At 44.6% G+C, this 17,098-nt stretch overlaps 1 protein-coding gene across 1 annotated transcript in view; it reads left to right on the top strand.

Annotated features, from left to right (window-relative positions):
* LOC106652017 (dynein heavy chain 1, axonemal-like) overlaps nt 1-15,382 on the top strand; it is a 32,679-nt gene extending 17,297 nt beyond the window's left edge. Inside the window, exons 16-44 of the mRNA XM_014370735.1 lie at nt 740-1,134; nt 1,786-1,868; nt 2,014-2,181; nt 2,277-2,439; nt 2,547-2,650; nt 2,792-2,997; nt 3,133-3,295; nt 4,235-4,395; nt 5,143-5,358; nt 5,449-5,673; nt 5,795-5,957; nt 6,571-6,743; nt 6,851-7,059; nt 7,156-7,258; nt 7,389-7,517; nt 7,655-7,775; nt 7,866-7,996; nt 8,137-8,242; nt 8,396-8,550; nt 10,341-11,720; nt 11,805-12,000; nt 12,106-12,299; nt 12,428-12,582; nt 12,690-13,056; nt 13,171-13,752; nt 13,840-14,111; nt 14,185-14,411; nt 14,646-14,827; nt 15,041-15,382. Coding sequence (XP_014226221.1) covers nt 740-1,134; nt 1,786-1,868; nt 2,014-2,181; nt 2,277-2,439; nt 2,547-2,650; nt 2,792-2,997; nt 3,133-3,295; nt 4,235-4,395; nt 5,143-5,358; nt 5,449-5,673; nt 5,795-5,957; nt 6,571-6,743; nt 6,851-7,059; nt 7,156-7,258; nt 7,389-7,517; nt 7,655-7,775; nt 7,866-7,996; nt 8,137-8,242; nt 8,396-8,550; nt 10,341-11,720; nt 11,805-12,000; nt 12,106-12,299; nt 12,428-12,582; nt 12,690-13,056; nt 13,171-13,752; nt 13,840-14,111; nt 14,185-14,411; nt 14,646-14,827; nt 15,041-15,382 — 7,071 coding nt within the window. The remainder of the gene's footprint in view (nt 1-739; nt 1,135-1,785; nt 1,869-2,013; nt 2,182-2,276; nt 2,440-2,546; nt 2,651-2,791; nt 2,998-3,132; nt 3,296-4,234; nt 4,396-5,142; nt 5,359-5,448; nt 5,674-5,794; nt 5,958-6,570; nt 6,744-6,850; nt 7,060-7,155; nt 7,259-7,388; nt 7,518-7,654; nt 7,776-7,865; nt 7,997-8,136; nt 8,243-8,395; nt 8,551-10,340; nt 11,721-11,804; nt 12,001-12,105; nt 12,300-12,427; nt 12,583-12,689; nt 13,057-13,170; nt 13,753-13,839; nt 14,112-14,184; nt 14,412-14,645; nt 14,828-15,040) is intronic.
* Nucleotides 15,383-17,098: the final 1,716 nt, after the last annotated feature.

Below are 17,098 nucleotides of genomic sequence, written 5' to 3'. Positions count from 1 at the left end.
TAGTATTGACTGTTTTTCGACCGTCTTGCACCATGTCAGCTTATACGAATTCTGGCCACTCGACAGCTCGCGCGCGTGTTGCTTCGTTTACACTCATGCGCGTGTATGTGTGTGTGTGTGTTTGTACCTTCGAGTGGCGGTCAGCGGAGCATCCTTGTTTGTGCAACTTGGTGTCGTGTGCGATTTGACGATGTCAAGTCGCGTTGTAACGGACATCGAATCGTTCACATTTGTGTGAGTATGTGATCATTTGTGTGTGTATACATGCATTTGCAATGTGTGTTTGTGTTTGTGCGTGTAGTGACTAAACATGCCAGCAAATAACATCTCACGTGTGTATAAAAGTGTGCCGCCACCGACTCCGAGTTATACATTTAGAACTTGTTCTAAAAATTTGCCTCGGCTGGCTCTCGGCGATGTTCGTTGCTCTCCGTTACTTACACATTCTGTGCCATGCATTGGACTTCCAAAGCAAGTCGATTGGTTACGAGTGTCCTTGTGCCCAAGTCTATTCAGCGAAAGTGGACAGCTGGATCAGCAAAAGATATTTTGCTGCCACGACAAAACCTTTTGCTGTCCCAGCAAAATCATATAGCTGCCGCGACAAAAATTTTTTGCTCCAACAGCAAAATAATTTTGCCGTGGCAGCAAAATATCTTTTGCTGATCCAGCTAGTCACTTTCGCTGGATTTGGGTATAAAATTTTTTTCAGTGTGGTTCGTTACTTTCTCACTTACAGTGCTACGAAGTCCTGAAAAAAGCGATCACTCGCCTGAAGGGCAGAGTTCAGCCCAACGGCAAGCCTTACACGCCCGTACACACGTACGTGCTCAATCCAAAATCCATCACGATGGGCCAGCTCTACGGCGAATACGACCTCGGCACTCACGAGTGGACGGATGGCATACTCTCGACTCTGATCAGAGACGGCAGTGCCGCTACGGACGACGACAAACGATGGTACGTCTTCGACGGGCCGGTCGACGCGGTTTGGATAGAAAACATGAACACCGTCCTGGATGACAACAAGAAGCTTTGCCTGACCTCGGGCGAGATAATGCGACTGTCGCCCTGCCAGACGATGATGTTCGAGGTCGAGGATCTGAGGGTTGCGTCGCCGGCTACGGTTTCGAGGTAAGATATATGCTTATCGCATATACTATAATCGACGGGAGCAAAATTATGCAAAGCCTCTCTCGAGGCAAAAAGTTTTTCGCGATACTCTTTATTTTTTTCTTTCCCGATGATGTTATACATATAGAGCCTGCCCGCTTCCTTTCAATCGCGATGTTTTATTAACGCGCGTTGGTAGTGCGGCCGGACAAACTTTCCTCGAAGATAATGAAGAGTACTTTTTTTTTGTTTTGTTTTCTCCCGCCTCTGTGCTTACAAAAAGTTCACGAACTGCATCATTGGGTTTGTTGGTATATATTTATCACAGCTCTCGGCTAATCAAAATTTTATGGAAATATCGCTAATGTGTTTCGTCAGTTTATTCATTTGAAAGGCGGGAGATTACGCGAAGGCGCAGGCGTTATGATGATTATTTCTCTAGTCTATTTACCAGAATTACCATTCAACAAACTTTTTCACGCGGGTAATCAACATTTTTTTTTCTTTTTTTTGGACACAAATAAGCCGATTAGGCGAATATTCGAATTTTTTGAACGAAAAATTGAAGGGTGCCAAAATATGTACATCTTTGGCCGGGCTTAATATAATATATAATATTTTTGCCCGCGAGAAAATAACAAATCCCTTTTCTTCTTTGTTTAACAAACACAGATGCGGTATGGTTTACATGGAACCACAGGGCCTGGGCATCGATCCGTTTATCGACTGTTGGATTAAACAATTGCCCGGGGCAAGTTTCTACGAATGAAAAAACTTCTTCTCTCCTATATTACTCCAACTTGTGTACCAAGTCACCTTCGAATATAGATGTCTTGCATTTTTTAACTCATTTACTTTTTTTCCGTCATTTTTAGTATTTAAACGAGGAGCATCGCCAAGAGCTGTCGGACTTGACTTACTTCTTCGTTATACCGGGGCTGCAGTTCTTACGCGCCAATCTCAAGGAGTTGGTAACGAGCATCGATTCGGGATTAGTGATCGCCTACTCGAACGTAATGAATTATTTGATCGGCACCATTAAGTATCAAGAGGAAATGATTTTTCCAGGTTATTTTCTCTCTCTCTCTCTCTCTCTCTCTGGAAACTTCACGCAGGAAAAAAAAACTTATTCAATGATTCATCTTTCTGTCTATCCGCATTAGCTTATCTGTTTGAGCCCTGGTCAGCGTTCGCCCTCACGTGGAGCATCGGGGCTACTTGCGATGCGGAAGGTCGCTACTTATTCAGCGAGTGGCTGCGGCATAAACAAGAGGCCGGCGAGCATCGGCTTCTCTTTCCCCCGGAGGGCTTGGTTTACGATTATCGGTATGTATATCCAAGGGATCGACGCGTTATTCCACCCGTCAACGAGACAGAATAGACAATTTTTCTTCATTTTTCTGTTTTTTTTTCAGACTTCAGTACGAGAAGAGTTTGGACATGGATAATCCGAACAGCGAGAGAGATCTCATGAAGTGGGTGAAATGGCACGACGACTTGCCGTCCATTACGATAAGACCGGATCAACAATTTTCAGGTACGTATACGTACTGTAGTACTCAAAACTCGATTCGCGAGCGCCAGCACACCCACCCCCGTCCGAAGGGCTTCGTCAACTCGACAGCAAGAGACTACTCGAATTTTCTCCTCATCTTTATCCTCCTCCTGCATTGTGTAGACATCGAGATTCCCACGGTCGATATGGCACGTAGCACGGCGCTGATACATTATCTGCTGACGACCGAGTGCAACATTCTGTGCGTCGGGCCGTCGGGCAGCGGCAAAACGCTGACCGTGGCCGCCAAGCTGTCGCGCGAGATGCCCAGCAAGTACATCTGCGAGTTCATCATATTCTCGGCGAGGACGTCGGCCAATCAGACTCAGGTCCGTATATATATATTACCAAACATCATAAATAAAATAGAGCAGTCCATTTATAAATATTAAGTACCGCATTCGTCTTATCGGTTTTTATTTTATTGCGTTCGTAATTCTGTTTCTTCCTCGACTCGCACGCAGGATCTGATCGACAGCAAATTAGATAAGCGTCGCAGGGGAGTGTATGGGCCGCCGCTCACCAAGAAACAGATATTTTTCATCGACGACCTGAACATGCCGGCACTGGAGACTTACGGCGCCCAGCCGCCCATCGAGCTGTTGCGTCAGTACATGGATTTCAAGGGTATATATCTGCCTGTACAGGCGAGCGAAAGGTCGCCGACAAACGTCAAAATACGAGATGAACCGATAACGGAGAGCTAAGTTGTTAAACAACATGATTCCTAATGTATTTTTGGTCGCTGCATCCGAATATGACACTTATTTTTCCCTTAAATGACAGCTCAATTTTCATGAAAAATGCGTAAAAAAATTTTTTTAATTTTTTCATATTCAACTCGCTCTATCTTGTAGAGTATTGGATATTTTTCGATGAAATTTTAACCGTACATTCTTGAGATCCTTTGAAAGAAAAACAAGCTATCATACAAGTGAAAAATTTGAGCCAGAGATATGAATTTTTAAACTTTTATTGTCCGATATAGCGAAGGGACAACTACGAACTGAAATGTTGTGTGACGAAAGTTCGAAGTTGGATTTTTAAACGTGATAACATTAAAATATAAGGCTGAAAGAAGTTTTTGGTAAAATTTTAGCCAGAAATATCAATTAGGAAAAAAATGGCAAGAGTTTTAAGATTGCGTACCGACCGACCGTGTTGCGTCTCGGCAGCGCAGCAGCCGCTGCGTCAGCATGCCATGCGTAGCTTGTTTTCTTTCAAAGGATCTTAAGAATATACGATTAAAATTTCATCGAAATATATTAAACATTCGCGCAAGATACAGCGAGTTGAATATGAAAAAATTGAAAAAATTTTTTTACGCATTTTTCATGAAAATTGCGTTTTTCTCAATGATGCTGTCATTTTAGGGAAAAATAAATGTCATTTTGTTTAACAACTAAGCTCTCCGTGTTCGGTCAACCTTACCTTTTTGGCAACCTCCCCCCCTCGCCTAATACTCGAAGTGAATATCGACATAAGAGCCACTCGTGAAAAATTTCATTTCTAATTCATAACTCCCGGATTTTCTCTTTTCGCGAATGTACGTATGTGTATTTATAGGCTGGTACGACAGGAAGGAGATCGGCGACTTCCGGCACATCGAGGACGTTAACGTAATAAGTGCCATGGCACCGCCCGGAGGCGGTCGCAACCCCGTCACGGCTCGTCTTCTCAGGCACTTCCATTTCATTGCCTTCCCGGACATGGACGAGAGCGCAAAGGTGAATCATATAATATCACGGGTGAATACCGTCGCGAAGTACGGAAAATAGGGTTAAAGCCACGTTCATTCATTCACTCGACGCCCTCGGGGCAATTTTTACATTTTTTCGATTATTATAAATCGACGCAACGATGCAACGAGATGTGGGTTGAAAAACTGCAGATGGGAAAATTTTTTTTTCTCTCTTATTGAACTTTCCTGGGGAAAATATCTCCCTCTACGAGAAAACAAAACACACGATGATCAAGGTCGAAGGACGGAACAGCAGTAGCAGGCATATAATAATAATTGGCATATGTATGCACATACACGCGTTGGACGTTCGCGGCGTTAATTGGCATTCGGGTATTCTTCCACGTGTTTCGCTGTCGCATTGCTCGGGCGAGTTTTTTTCAACGCCACACCTCGAAACTCGGGGAAACGACATAATTGCAATTCACACACCGGAAAAATATCGAGTCGCGCAGAAATGATCGATGCTCGCGAGCGTGTGTGCTTGCCACCTACCACCCGCTATGGGTTTAAGCGGTCTCGGAGCAGCAGAGGTAATTTCCTCATCCTTTTTTTTTCTTTCTCTCTCCGCACCGAGTTAAGTACCTCCCAGAGCGCGCGCGGAAACATAACGAATGTATACCCGTAACTATTTTATTGACATTGAGGGCAGCTTGAGCCGAAGGAAAGTTTTTGCAAGTCTCTCGCTCGCGTATTGTTTCAGTCTTAAGTTCGCTCTGTAATTTTTCTGCAGCGCGGAATTTTCGGCACGATCCTGACTTCTTGGCTGTCGAGGACAGCATTCCAGGACGTGTTCCTGGAGCCCTTACTAAGCGGATCGCTACGCGTGTTCGCGATAGTTAGCAGCGAATTTCTCCCTACGCCGAGCAAATCGCACTACAGCTTCAACGTGCGAGACTTCGGCAAAGTTTTCCAGGGCATACTCATGGCCGATCCGGCGCACATCAAGGTTCGATATACAATGTTCTCGGATATTAAGTCAGCTTATACGACAGGCTAATGTTTCGATACTCATTTATCCGATCGTTTTCGTTTCAAGCAAGTGGACGATCTGATGCAGCTCTGGTATCACGAGAGCTTTCGGGTCTACAGCGATCGCCTGACCAACGACGCCGACAGGCAGAGATTCCAGAATATACTGCTGCAGACGCTGGTCGAGGAATTTCATTACGACGCGAATCGCGCGAGGCGCGAGGGCGTCCTGTACTACGGCGACTTTTGTAATCCGGAGGGTCGCTACGAGCGGGTGCGCGACGCGAAAAAGGTAAGCCGCTTGCCACCCCGCGCGTAAATCCATTCTCTCTCTCTTTCTTTCTTTCTCATCCTTCGTTTTTCGCTTACTCGCTGGCGGCTGTCTGTATCGACTTGTAAATTCACGGCTGTAGATGGAAAGAGTCCTCATGGAAATGTTGGAGAATTACAATAGCCAGACGACGGTGCCGATGAATCTGGTATTATTCCAAGACGCCATGAATCACGTGTGCCGAATAACCCGCGTGCTGCGACAATCGCCGGGCAATGCCCTCCTTCTCGGCATGGGTGGCTCGGGTAACTTTGTGTTTTCCACATTTTTATGTATCATTTGCTTGTATTTTTTCACTGTGCGCTGAAAGCTGAGTACGTACATGGGAAAATTCACTGAATTTCATTCTATAAAAATACCATCGTATACAACTTTAATCATTATGCAAGCACACTGATGAATAAAATGTCAATGGATTTTCTGACAAAGTGCCAATATTTCTGGAAAAGGTCGATTTGTGCAAAACTGTGTTTTTAAATATTTAGATATTTTTTATTGCATTTTAAATTTTATTTTCAATCTGTTAATAACTTTGACAGTGCGCGCTAGTAGAGATAATATTTACGTACAAGAGCAAAAGATGGAGGATAAAACAGTGTCCATCAATCCGGATTTTCAGCTTTAAAATTCAATATCCCCCAATAGCCTTATCAAGAAACTTTTTCCCTTTAGTGTACTTGTGTAATCCTAAAAGTTATTTATAAAATCAATATTGAGATTTTTGTTGAATAAATATTACCAAATCATCGGATTTACCCATGTGCTTTTATTTTTTTCTGGCTTTCCCTAGTCGTCGTCGATCTGGGTAATTTACGATCTCTCTATATATGTACTTTCTTCTCTTACCCTACCTTTTAGGCCGACAGAGCTTGACCAAGCTATCTACTCACATCGCCGAGTACATCTGCTTCCAAATTGAATTGAGCAAGACTTACGGGGTGCGCGACTGGCGAGACGACGTCAAGGATATCCTCTTGAAGACGGGCTTGAAGCCCGGCACGCAGTCCGTCTTTCTGTTCTCCGATACCCAAGTTGGTAAAACAATTACCAGTCGTTCGTTATTATAGTTTTAAAAAAGATGGATGCGGAATAAAAAAAAAGCTTAAGCGAGGGATAATACGGATTGGCTCGTGTATAGATAAAGAGCGACGTGTTCCTCGAGGACATCAACAACATACTCAACAGCGGCGACGTGCCCAACATCTATCAGCCCGACGAGCTCGACAAGATCTTCCAGGCGATGCGCGCCCGGGTGCAGGAGTCCGGCCTCCAGATCAATCGCAGCAATCTGCTCTCGGCCTTTCGCAAAGTCGTGAAGAACAATCTGCACGTCGTGCTCACGATGACGTAACGAGAAGCAACTAATATAGAACTAGCTCCTCTCTCCTTTTTCATTTACTCGTTTATTGGGTTAACGTTATACCGGGTGCTTTTTTTTTGCAGACCCATCGGTGAGCTTTTCCGGGCACGCATCAGGCAGTTCCCGGCGCTGATCAATCTCTGCACGATCGACTGGTTCGATCCGTGGCCCGACAGCGCGCTCCAAGTTAATAAACTCTCCTTGCTCATACCAATTAGCTTTCTTTTAATAACCACAACGAGCGAAATTAAATAAAAAAACAAAAACGTGCCCTCGCGAGAAAAAATAACAATGTTTCTCTCTCCCTTCATTATAGAACGTGGCGATGCACTTCCTGCAGAACGTAAAGGACGAGGCGTTCACGGACAGCGTCATGAAGTCCATCGTGAAAACCTGCCAGTTCATGCACTCGAGCGTCATCAAAGCCAGCTCGGATTTTCTACAAGTACAGTAGTAGAGCGAACGAGGATTAGTTTTCATTTTTTCTCTCGTTGTTATTTTCTCTTTTTCTTCTAACCCTCGCTACTCCGATGATTGTTCTCGTATCCTCTTTCGTTACTTATGGGTATCTTTTTCGCGAAGGAACACAGTCGTCACAATTACGTAACGCCCACGTCTTATCTGGAGCTGATCTCCAGTTACGGTCACTTGCTGGCTAAAAAGAGAAACGAGCTGAATCTCGGGATATCAAGATTGTCGACGGGTAAGAGCTTTTCTCCGATAATTTCACGTGGGGGGACCTTCGAAATACTATAATTACACGTACTCGCGTGTTGTATACGCGTGTACGCAGGCTTGGAACGTTTGGCCGAGACGGAAATCGAGGTCAAAGATATGCAGGTGCTTTTGGAAAAAATGAAGCCCGAGCTGGAGGAGGCCGCGATCGAGACCCAGGCCATGATCGTGCAAATACAAAAAGATACCGTGAGTAACGTGTCGTGTGTTTGACGAGATTAAACACCGAGCTTAATCAAGTCGATGCATCGTTCGTATATAAATCGAGAATCAATCGAAGAATACAGCTAATTATTCATCGCGCAATGTTTGATCACATACACACACAGGCCGTGGCTGAGATCGCGCGCCAAGAGGCTGCAGCCCAGGAGGAGGAGGCCAGCAAATTAAAAATGGAAAATCAAGCCATACGCGACGAAGCCGAATACGATCTCAGTAAAATATCCCTCTTTTTATTGGTTTCTCTTTTTTTTTTCCTTTTTTTTGTGTGTTTGTGCACGCGAGAATGCGCAAGCGAGAGCTAATATTAACTTTTGATGTAATTTTTCCCACTCACCTACACACAAACACACATACACACACACATAGGTAAAGCTCGACCGATGCTGCAGGCTGCGGAAGAGAGCCTGAAAGCATTGAATAAAGCCGACATAACCGAGGTGAAAGCCATGAAAAGGCCACCGGTGGGAGTCGTGCTCGTTATCGAGGCGATTTGCATTGTGAAGAAAGTAAAACCTTTGAAGGTAAGCGAGCAGAGGCGGATGTATGCGCCAGAGGGTGTAGTATGCGTACGCCCGTCGTTTCTGCGTGCATTGTAAATGCAGAGAAACGACGTATAAATCTCATGCGTCGTTCCTCGTTCAGTACAGGAGGAAAGAAAAACTACGCGGCTCATTTGTGCTACTACTCACATATATTTATTTGACAGACAGACAGAGAGAGAGAAAGACGGTAAAATTGCAACGAAATACGTCAGACGTAATAAAGTTTTCTCCTTTTTTTGTCATGTCAACGGTCTGACTGAACTCTGACTTACTCCACTGCTGGAGTTTGTACGCAGGAGGCACAAAAAGTCTCTACCCTCGCAAGTATTTTTTTAACGCTGTGTGGGTGAGGTTTCTTAACCTTAAAGCGTTAGAAAACCTTAGTTTCTCGCAAGCAGGGTTAAAAAATATCGTTTTTGTGCTACCCCAACCTAAAGTAACATTTTACTCCCGCTGCGCAAAACCAAAATGTTACTTTAGGCTGGGGGACTCACAAAAAATGGTATTTGCACGAAGCAAAAATGAAAGTCTCAGAGCACGTGATTATCAACCTCGGCTTCGTTTCGGATGATGAATTACACGTGCTCTGAGGCTTTCCAGTTGTTTGCTCCCTAGGCACGTAATATACAATTGCAACAAGTCTTTGTACCCTCTCTACACTCGGGTGAAAACAACTCCTGGATGAATCAGCTGTGCTTCGGGCACTTGTTACGAAATATACTATTCTTTTTTGTTTTGCGCTGGCTTTACTGCTGCTTTGCTCAGAGTGAGGAGGTTTTTTTTGCTTTTTTTTTTAACGAGCTCGTTTTAGTTAAGGGTATTTAGAAGCGAAAGGTAAAAGAGATCGATAATTAAGGGTATTTGTATTATTGATACGTAACGTTCTTTATTTACGGTTATTATACAATTCATTGGCATATAACAGAAAAAAATAGGATTTTTTTATTCATTTTGAATTTTCCTTCTTTGTGCACACCTAAAACGAGAATTGCTGAAAAATTAATTTTTTTGTAAAAATCAAAGTAGAAGGATCCTCATCCACGAATTTAATATTCGCCGACTTATGAATAAATAAATCCTTGCTTCGCATTCGCAGTAGCAAAAATTTTCGTAATCGCAACTGTTTGTTGTCGAGAGTCGCGAATAAAACGATCTCGCATTACAGAATATATTTTGTGTAAATATTCGTAAATAGAACTGACGAATATTGAAGTAAATGTGTGTCTATGTTCTCGTCCAATGAAATGTACATATTTTTATTTACGTATATTATTCACACGAGCAACGAGTAAATGTACTTCAAAGTTTATAGTACTAAAATTTTGAAAAAAAATAAAACTACTATAGTAATTTTAAAGTAAATATTTTTATATAAGTGTTCAAAAAGAAGCTTAAAATCGGAAAAATATTTACTCAATTTAGTAGAAAATACTTTTCTTCACCTTTGATTCAAACGCAATTTCAAAAAAGTGCGATGAAGGGTGGCGAGCCGAGTCCTTTTCAAACATTACATACGTATTATTCTCTTCAATTTTCCATTTTCCTTTGAGCTCGTAATTATTGTAAAACAATGTAGATTATTTTCAAACATTACATACTTATTATTCTCTTCAATTTTCCATTTTCCTTTGAGCTCGTAATTATTGTAAAACAATGTAGATTGTTTTACGCTTTTGTGTGTTTGCCTTTAATCAACCGTGAAAAAACCACCGTTGCCACGCGCGTGGAGGCTTTTCAACGCAAATTTTATCTTTCATCTTTTTAATTAGGTTGCTGGGGAGCGTCCCGGTGAGAAGCTCAACGATTACTGGACACCGGGTAGCGCTCTGCTCTCCGACGCCGGTCACTTTCTCTCCTCGCTGGAGAATTACAACAAAGAGGACCTGAACGAGGACATGATCAAGAGTCTGAAGGGCTACATCGAGAATCCGGACTTTCAGCCGGCCAAGGTCGCCACGGTGTCCAAAGCCTGTCACTCGCTGTGCTTGTGGGTGCACGCCATGTACAATTATTACTTCGTGAACGAGCGCGTGAAGCCGAAGATGCAGGCGCTGAGAGAGGCCGAGGAGGGCTTGAGACAGACCGAGCTCACTCTGGCGGCGGCGGTGGACAAGTTGCGCCAGGTCGAGGCCGGGGTGGAGCTGCTGCAGGCCAAGTTCAGGCGCGGCGAGGCCAAGCAGGCCGAGCTCGAGCGACAGAAGCAGCTCTGCGAGGATCGCATGTCCCGCGCCGTACGACTCATCGGGGGCCTGGCCGAGGAGAAGGTGCGCTGGGCCGAGACGGTGGCCCTGATTCGACACGATCTCAAAAATATCATCGGCGACATTCTCCTGTCCGCCGGTGCCATAGCCTACCTCACGCCCTTCATGGACACCTATCGCAAACGCCTGCTCACCTCGTGGTATCGCACCCTGGGCAAGAACGTGCCGCACACCCCGGGCTGCTCGCCCGTCTCCGTCCTCGGCGACCCCGTGGAGATACGTCGCTGGCAGATCGAGGGTCTGCCCCGCGACTCCCTCAGCGTCGAGAACGCCGTGCTCGTTACCAATTCGAAGCGATGGCCGCTGTTCATCGATCCCCAGGGACAGGCCAATCACTGGATACGCAATTCGGGCAAACAGGGCGGACTGTCGATAGTGCGCATGAACGACAAGGACCTGCTGAGGGTGATCGAGAGCTGCATACGATTCGGCCGCACCTGCCTCATCGAGAACGTGGGCCTGGAGTTCGAGGCGTCGTTGGACACGGTCCTCATGCGGACGCTGTTCCGCCAAGCCGGTGTGCTCAGTCTCAAGATCGGCGATAACATAGTACCCTACAGCCCGGACTTTCGACTGTTTCTCACGACCAAGCTGCCGAATCCTCACTATCCACCCGAGATCGCGGTCAAGGTGCTGCTGGTTAATTTCACCCTGACGGCTAGTGGCTTGGCCGATCAGATGCTGTCCCTCGTGGTCATGCAAGAGTGTCCGGACTTGGAAGAGACTCGCAGCGCTTTGATCGTTTCCAGCGCCGACATGAAGCGAGAATTGAGGGATATCGAGGACAGGATATTGCAACGACTCTCGTCGTCGGAGGGCTCCGCCGTGGACGACGTCGATCTCATATTAACCCTCGAGGCGTCGAAAGTCAAAAGCGAAGAAATCAAGGTACTCGCAATATCCTTCTTACGAGCGAGGACGAATAAATAAAAATATCTTTTTTTCAATCGTGTAACATGCGCGCGATTGTAGATAAAAGTGAAATCGGCGGAAGTGACCCAAGTGGAGATCGAGGCCGCGCGATCGCTCTACATACCGATCGCCGAGCGGGCGCAAATTCTGTTCTTCTGCCTGCTGGATTTGCAGCTGGTTGACACCATGTATCAGTACTCGCTTCAGTGGTTCATACAGATTTTCATCAATGCCATGAGAACCTCGCCGAAGAACGGTACAGGATAAGCGAATGGAGAATAAAAAAAGATCATACGTTTTTTATTCCGCAGTGAAAATGAATTGTTACTGTCCTTTTTCTTTCTTTTTTCGTTGTACATAGAGAACGTTGAAATACGAGTGTCGAGCATCAATGAGAATCTCACGTTCTCCCTGTTCACCAACGTCTGCCGCAGCCTGTTCGAGAAGCACAAGCTGCACTTCGCCTTTCTCCTCTGCGTGCGCATCCGCATGAAAGACAATCTCATCGATCCGGACGAATGGAGATTTCTACTGTCCGGATCCACTCCCCTGAAGGTATAATAATAATAATGTGCAAACGAAATGAAAAGTTGCACGGAACAATGCCGCGGGCGAGAGCGAGCCAGGAGAGAAAATTAATAGAAATTTTATAATTCGTTTTTTCCCCGCGCGCGCGCGAGTAGGAAGAGCAGAATCCCGCGCCCCAGTGGCTGACTCAGCGCAGCTGGTCGGAAATACAATCCCTCGAAGCTCTGCCGAAATTTCGCGGCTTCGCGGCCTCCTTCAAAAGTCTTCTGGCGAAATTTAAGATCATTTTCGACTCGCAGCAGCCCGAGGCGTAAGTGGAGACTTTCATCATTAGAGAAGAGAAGAAGACGAGAAGCTTTTACGTTCTTCTCCGCTTATCGCTTTACCGACGCGAACACTGCCGCTTTTCTCTCGCAGCGAAAAGTTGCCCGACAAATGGGATCAAAAGCTCGACGACTTTCAAAAGATGCTGGTGCTGAAGTGCCTGCGCCCGGACAAGGTAACCATCTCCATGCAGCACTACATCATCGCGCATCTGGGCGGTCGCTTCGTCGATCTGCAGTCGTCGGGCCTCGAGGCCATCTACAAGGAGTCCTCGCCGACGACCCCGCTGATCTTCGTGCTGTCCAGCGGCACCGATCCCGCGGCGGAGCTGGCCAAGTTCGCCGACAAGCTGAAAATGTCGCGCAAGCTGTACTCGATGTCACTGGGTCAGGGCCAAGGGCCGCGCGCCGAGCTCATGCTCAAACAATCGATCGAAGTCGGTAATTGGCTCTTCTTTCAGGTAAATTCTCGCGCGCTCCTGCGCACCAGCTGTCTCATTTTACTATTAACAATTTAAACGGTACATTTTAATTATCTCAAATGACTCGATGCGACGCGTTGATTAACTGCGTAGAATTGCCATCTGGCGCCGAGTTGGCTGCCGCGACTCGAGCTGCTCGTCGAAAATCTGCCCGACTCGACTCATCGAGATTTCCGCCTCTGGCTCACGTCGATGCCCTCGGCCGCCTTCCCCGTCAGCATACTGCAGAACGGCAGCAAGATGACGATCGAGCCGCCTCGCGGCGTCAAGGCCAACGTCATGCGCGCCTACACGAGCCGCGTCGTCGAGTTCCAGGAGTTCCTCGAGTCGGAGAGCGCTAAGGTCGACGCGTTCAAGTGTCTCGCCTTCTCGCTCTGCCTGTTTCACGCGATCCTCCTCGAGCGACGCAAATTCGGCCCGCTGGGCTTCAACATTCCGTACGAGTTCACCGACGGCGACTTCACCATATGCCTGTCGCAGCTGCACATGTTTCTGCTGGAGTACGCCAGGACGCCCTACGAGGTCTTGATCTACACGGCCGGCCACATAAATTACGGGGGCCGGATAACGGACGACTGGGACAGGCGCTGCGTGCTGACGCTGCTGCACAACTTTTACAACGAGTCGGTGCTCGAGACGGGCCACTGCTTCGACCCGAACGAGCTTTACGTTCAAGTACGCATCGATCGATATATAATAAATAAAAATTGCTCGCCAAGTTTTTTTTTTTTTTATCTCGTGTAAATTATGATGTGTTTGTAGCCTCCCCCGGAAAGCACGACTTTCCTCGACTACGTGAATCTGATCAAAGGTTTCCCGATCAACGACGTGCCGGGCCTGTTCGGGCTGCACTCGAATGCAGACATAAGTTACGCCCAGGCCGAGACCTACGCCTGCTTGAATACGCTGCTGGAGCTGCAGCCGCGCGAGATCGGCGGCAGCGTCAAAGCCATGGACGAGGTAACGAGCAATTTGGCTCGTGCTATACTCTCGGGTCTGCCGGACAAGCTCGATTTGAGAGCCATTCAGAAACGGTATGACGAGTGTCGACCTTTGTGTTGCTTCGCGCCCATTGTTCGCATGTAGTGTACATTTTTTTTTGAATAGATATCCCGTGTCGTACGAGGAGTCGCTCAACAGCGTGCTGTACCAGGAGGCGGCGCGCTACAACGTGCTGCTGGACGAGATGCGCAAGAGCCTGAGTGATTTGTTGCGGGCGCTGCAGGGCCTCGTCGTGCTGTCCGAGACATTGGAAGCTATGGCCTCGGCCATGTTCAGCAACAGAGTGCCCAACAATTGGACCAACAAGGCTTTCTCGTCGCTCAAACCTTTGGGTAAAAAAATAACGACAAAAAAACAATACTTTGTGTTGTTTTTAGTTCGAGGCTAAACTGAGAAAAATACTTTAGAAAAAATTAGTATACTATGTTGTAAAAAATTTTACTACCCAACGTGATAAATTTATTATAACACAGTAATATATACTCTATGTACATAACTAATTTTTCTAATTTAATTTTACCAAGGTGTGGACTTTTTTTCATCATTTTTTTTTCGTATGAATTCAGGAGCATGGATGGAGGATTTGAAGGAGAGGGTGAGATTTATCAGAAAGTGGCAGGACAATGGCATACCCGCGTCCTTCTGGATCTCGGGCTTTTACTTTCCTCAAGCTTTCTTGACCGGGACTCTGCAGAATTACGCGAGGAAGTACGGGGTTTCCATCGATTTGATTGACTTTTCTTTCAAGGTATATATTATTTTTACTTTATTTAATATAATACTAATTTGCGTGTCTAGAATCTAGAATTACAAAATTAAATTTCAAGGAATGTAATTTATAAGGTTAACTTTTGAACTACTTGCTGCGTTTCTGCTAAATTTCATTTTTTTAAATTTAATTTCGTAATTCTTTTTTACTCTTTGCTTTGCATGGGAAAAATTCCTTCCCTTTGCATTTCAGGTCCTCGCGCAGAAACCGAAAACACGCCCCGACGACGGCTGCGTCGTTTACGGCCTCTTCCTCGAGGGATGTCGCTGGGACGGCACTTCCCTGGCCGAGTCTCGGCCCAAGGAGCTGTTCACGAGCATGAAACCGATGCTGTTTCTGCCCGAAGTCAATCACAAGAAGCCCGAGAGCGGCTTCTACGAGTGCCCGGTTTACAAGACGGTGGTCAGGGCCGGCACGCTGAGCACCACCGGCCACTCGACCAACTTCGTTCTGCCCGTGGAGATACCCTGCCGAGAGTCGCCCTCGCACTGGATCATAAGGGGCGCAGCGCTCATTTGTTCTCTCGACTTCTGAGACGCGAGTGAAATTTTTCATTTCGCCCGTTTGATGTAGGTGCGACACATTGTCGGCTAACGCTCGATTTGTCTTTATTTAGAGAGGTAGCTGCTTTTGCATGTAGGTGTTTTGGTTTTTTTCTTAGAGTCGAATTTAGTCGACTTCTACCGAAGACTTTGCTCATTTTTTCATTAATTGTGTGAGACATTATCATAGTTACTTTGTTTTTGTTTGCTTGAAAAAATAAAATGTATCATAAGTACACAAAAAAGTACTACTTTCAATCAATTGAAGGGAAACACAATTCTTTTTTCTCTCTGTGCTACCAGCCGGATATTTTTGTTTATTTTGCAACTACTTTCCACCTGACAACTCAATTATTAAATCAATCAGACTCGTACTTTCTCAAAATCATACCTTCACTTGTACAATTATTTTTAGTTTTCCACTTGCAGGTTTACAAATAAATGTACTCGCCATCTAGTAGTGAAAGCTGAAAGTATTATTGTCGTATTGTAAAGTGATTGAAAACTGGTGCACATTATTTTAAACATGTACCTCATCAAATAGTCAAATTGAATTATCATTTTAGATAACTTAAAACACACTCAATAATTATAAAATAATTGCAAAAAAATTAGAAAGTTGATAACATGATTGAATTGATTTTAAATTAAACAAAAAATTAAATTGAAATTCCCATGTTATTTTCAACACTGAACGCTTAAAAGTTTCAAATAACGTAATTTACAATCGTATCACGATACCAATCGAAGAATATTTAGTCTTGATAATGGGATTAATATTCGATTCACAAGCAACTGTCTAATATACTGGTGAGAAACGAAAACAAATAGGCAGTTGCGTTGCGACCACTAATCGGTAAACATAGGCCTTCGCTACTCACAGTCCTATTTGTAAACATTCGAGCGAAGACAATTTTGCGATTCTAGTGACTTTTCCGAACTTGAACGATTGTAAAAAATGGCAAATTTTGCCTTTCGTGCAGATCCACCAAAAGGTGCGAATCAATCAAAAAAGAAAAAAAAATCTAGTTGGTTTTATGTCAAAAGTTTATTGTGTGGCGTTGATAAATGCGATCTTAAGCCAAAGAAACTTCAAAAAGAGGATAAGTCACAGACAAAAAATTATAAAAGCACTGATGGTTTGATCAAGAGTGAAAACTATAAAGTTAAACCTAGTGAAAATTTAAAGACGAATAATCGCAGGGGCTTCGATGTATTGCTTAAGAGTGAAAACTCAAAGGTAAAATCTAGTGAAAATTTAAAGACAAAAAATAACAGGAGCACCGATGGTTTGATCAAGAGTCAAAATTTGAAAGTGAAATCTAGTGAAAATTTAAAGACAAAAAATTACAAAAGCCCCGATGGTTTGATTAAGAGTGTAAGCTCAAAAGTAAAATCTAGTGAAAATTCAAAGACAAAAAATAACAGAAGCACCGATGGTTTGATCAAAAGTGAAAACTTGAAAGTAAAATCTGCTGAAAATTCAAAAACAAAAAATTATAATAGCACCGTTGGTTTGATCAAGAGTAAAAACTCGAAAGTAAAAACTGGGGAAAATATTAAAAATTGTGTGAGTGCAGGCGATGACAGGAAAAAAGTTAAAGTATATGATGTAAAAATATCAAATTGCTCTGAAGTAGAGAAAAAATGTTTTCAAAGTTCATCGAAAAATAAAAAAGCTAATAACAGCTCTGCAACAAAAGTACTT

This window comes from Trichogramma pretiosum, unplaced genomic scaffold, assembly GCF_000599845.2.
Source record: "Trichogramma pretiosum strain Unisexual culture from Peru unplaced genomic scaffold, Tpre_2.0 scaffold13, whole genome shotgun sequence".
Taxonomy (NCBI): domain Eukaryota; kingdom Metazoa; phylum Arthropoda; class Insecta; order Hymenoptera; family Trichogrammatidae; genus Trichogramma; species Trichogramma pretiosum.
This window is presented reverse-complemented; position numbering and strand designations above follow the sequence as displayed.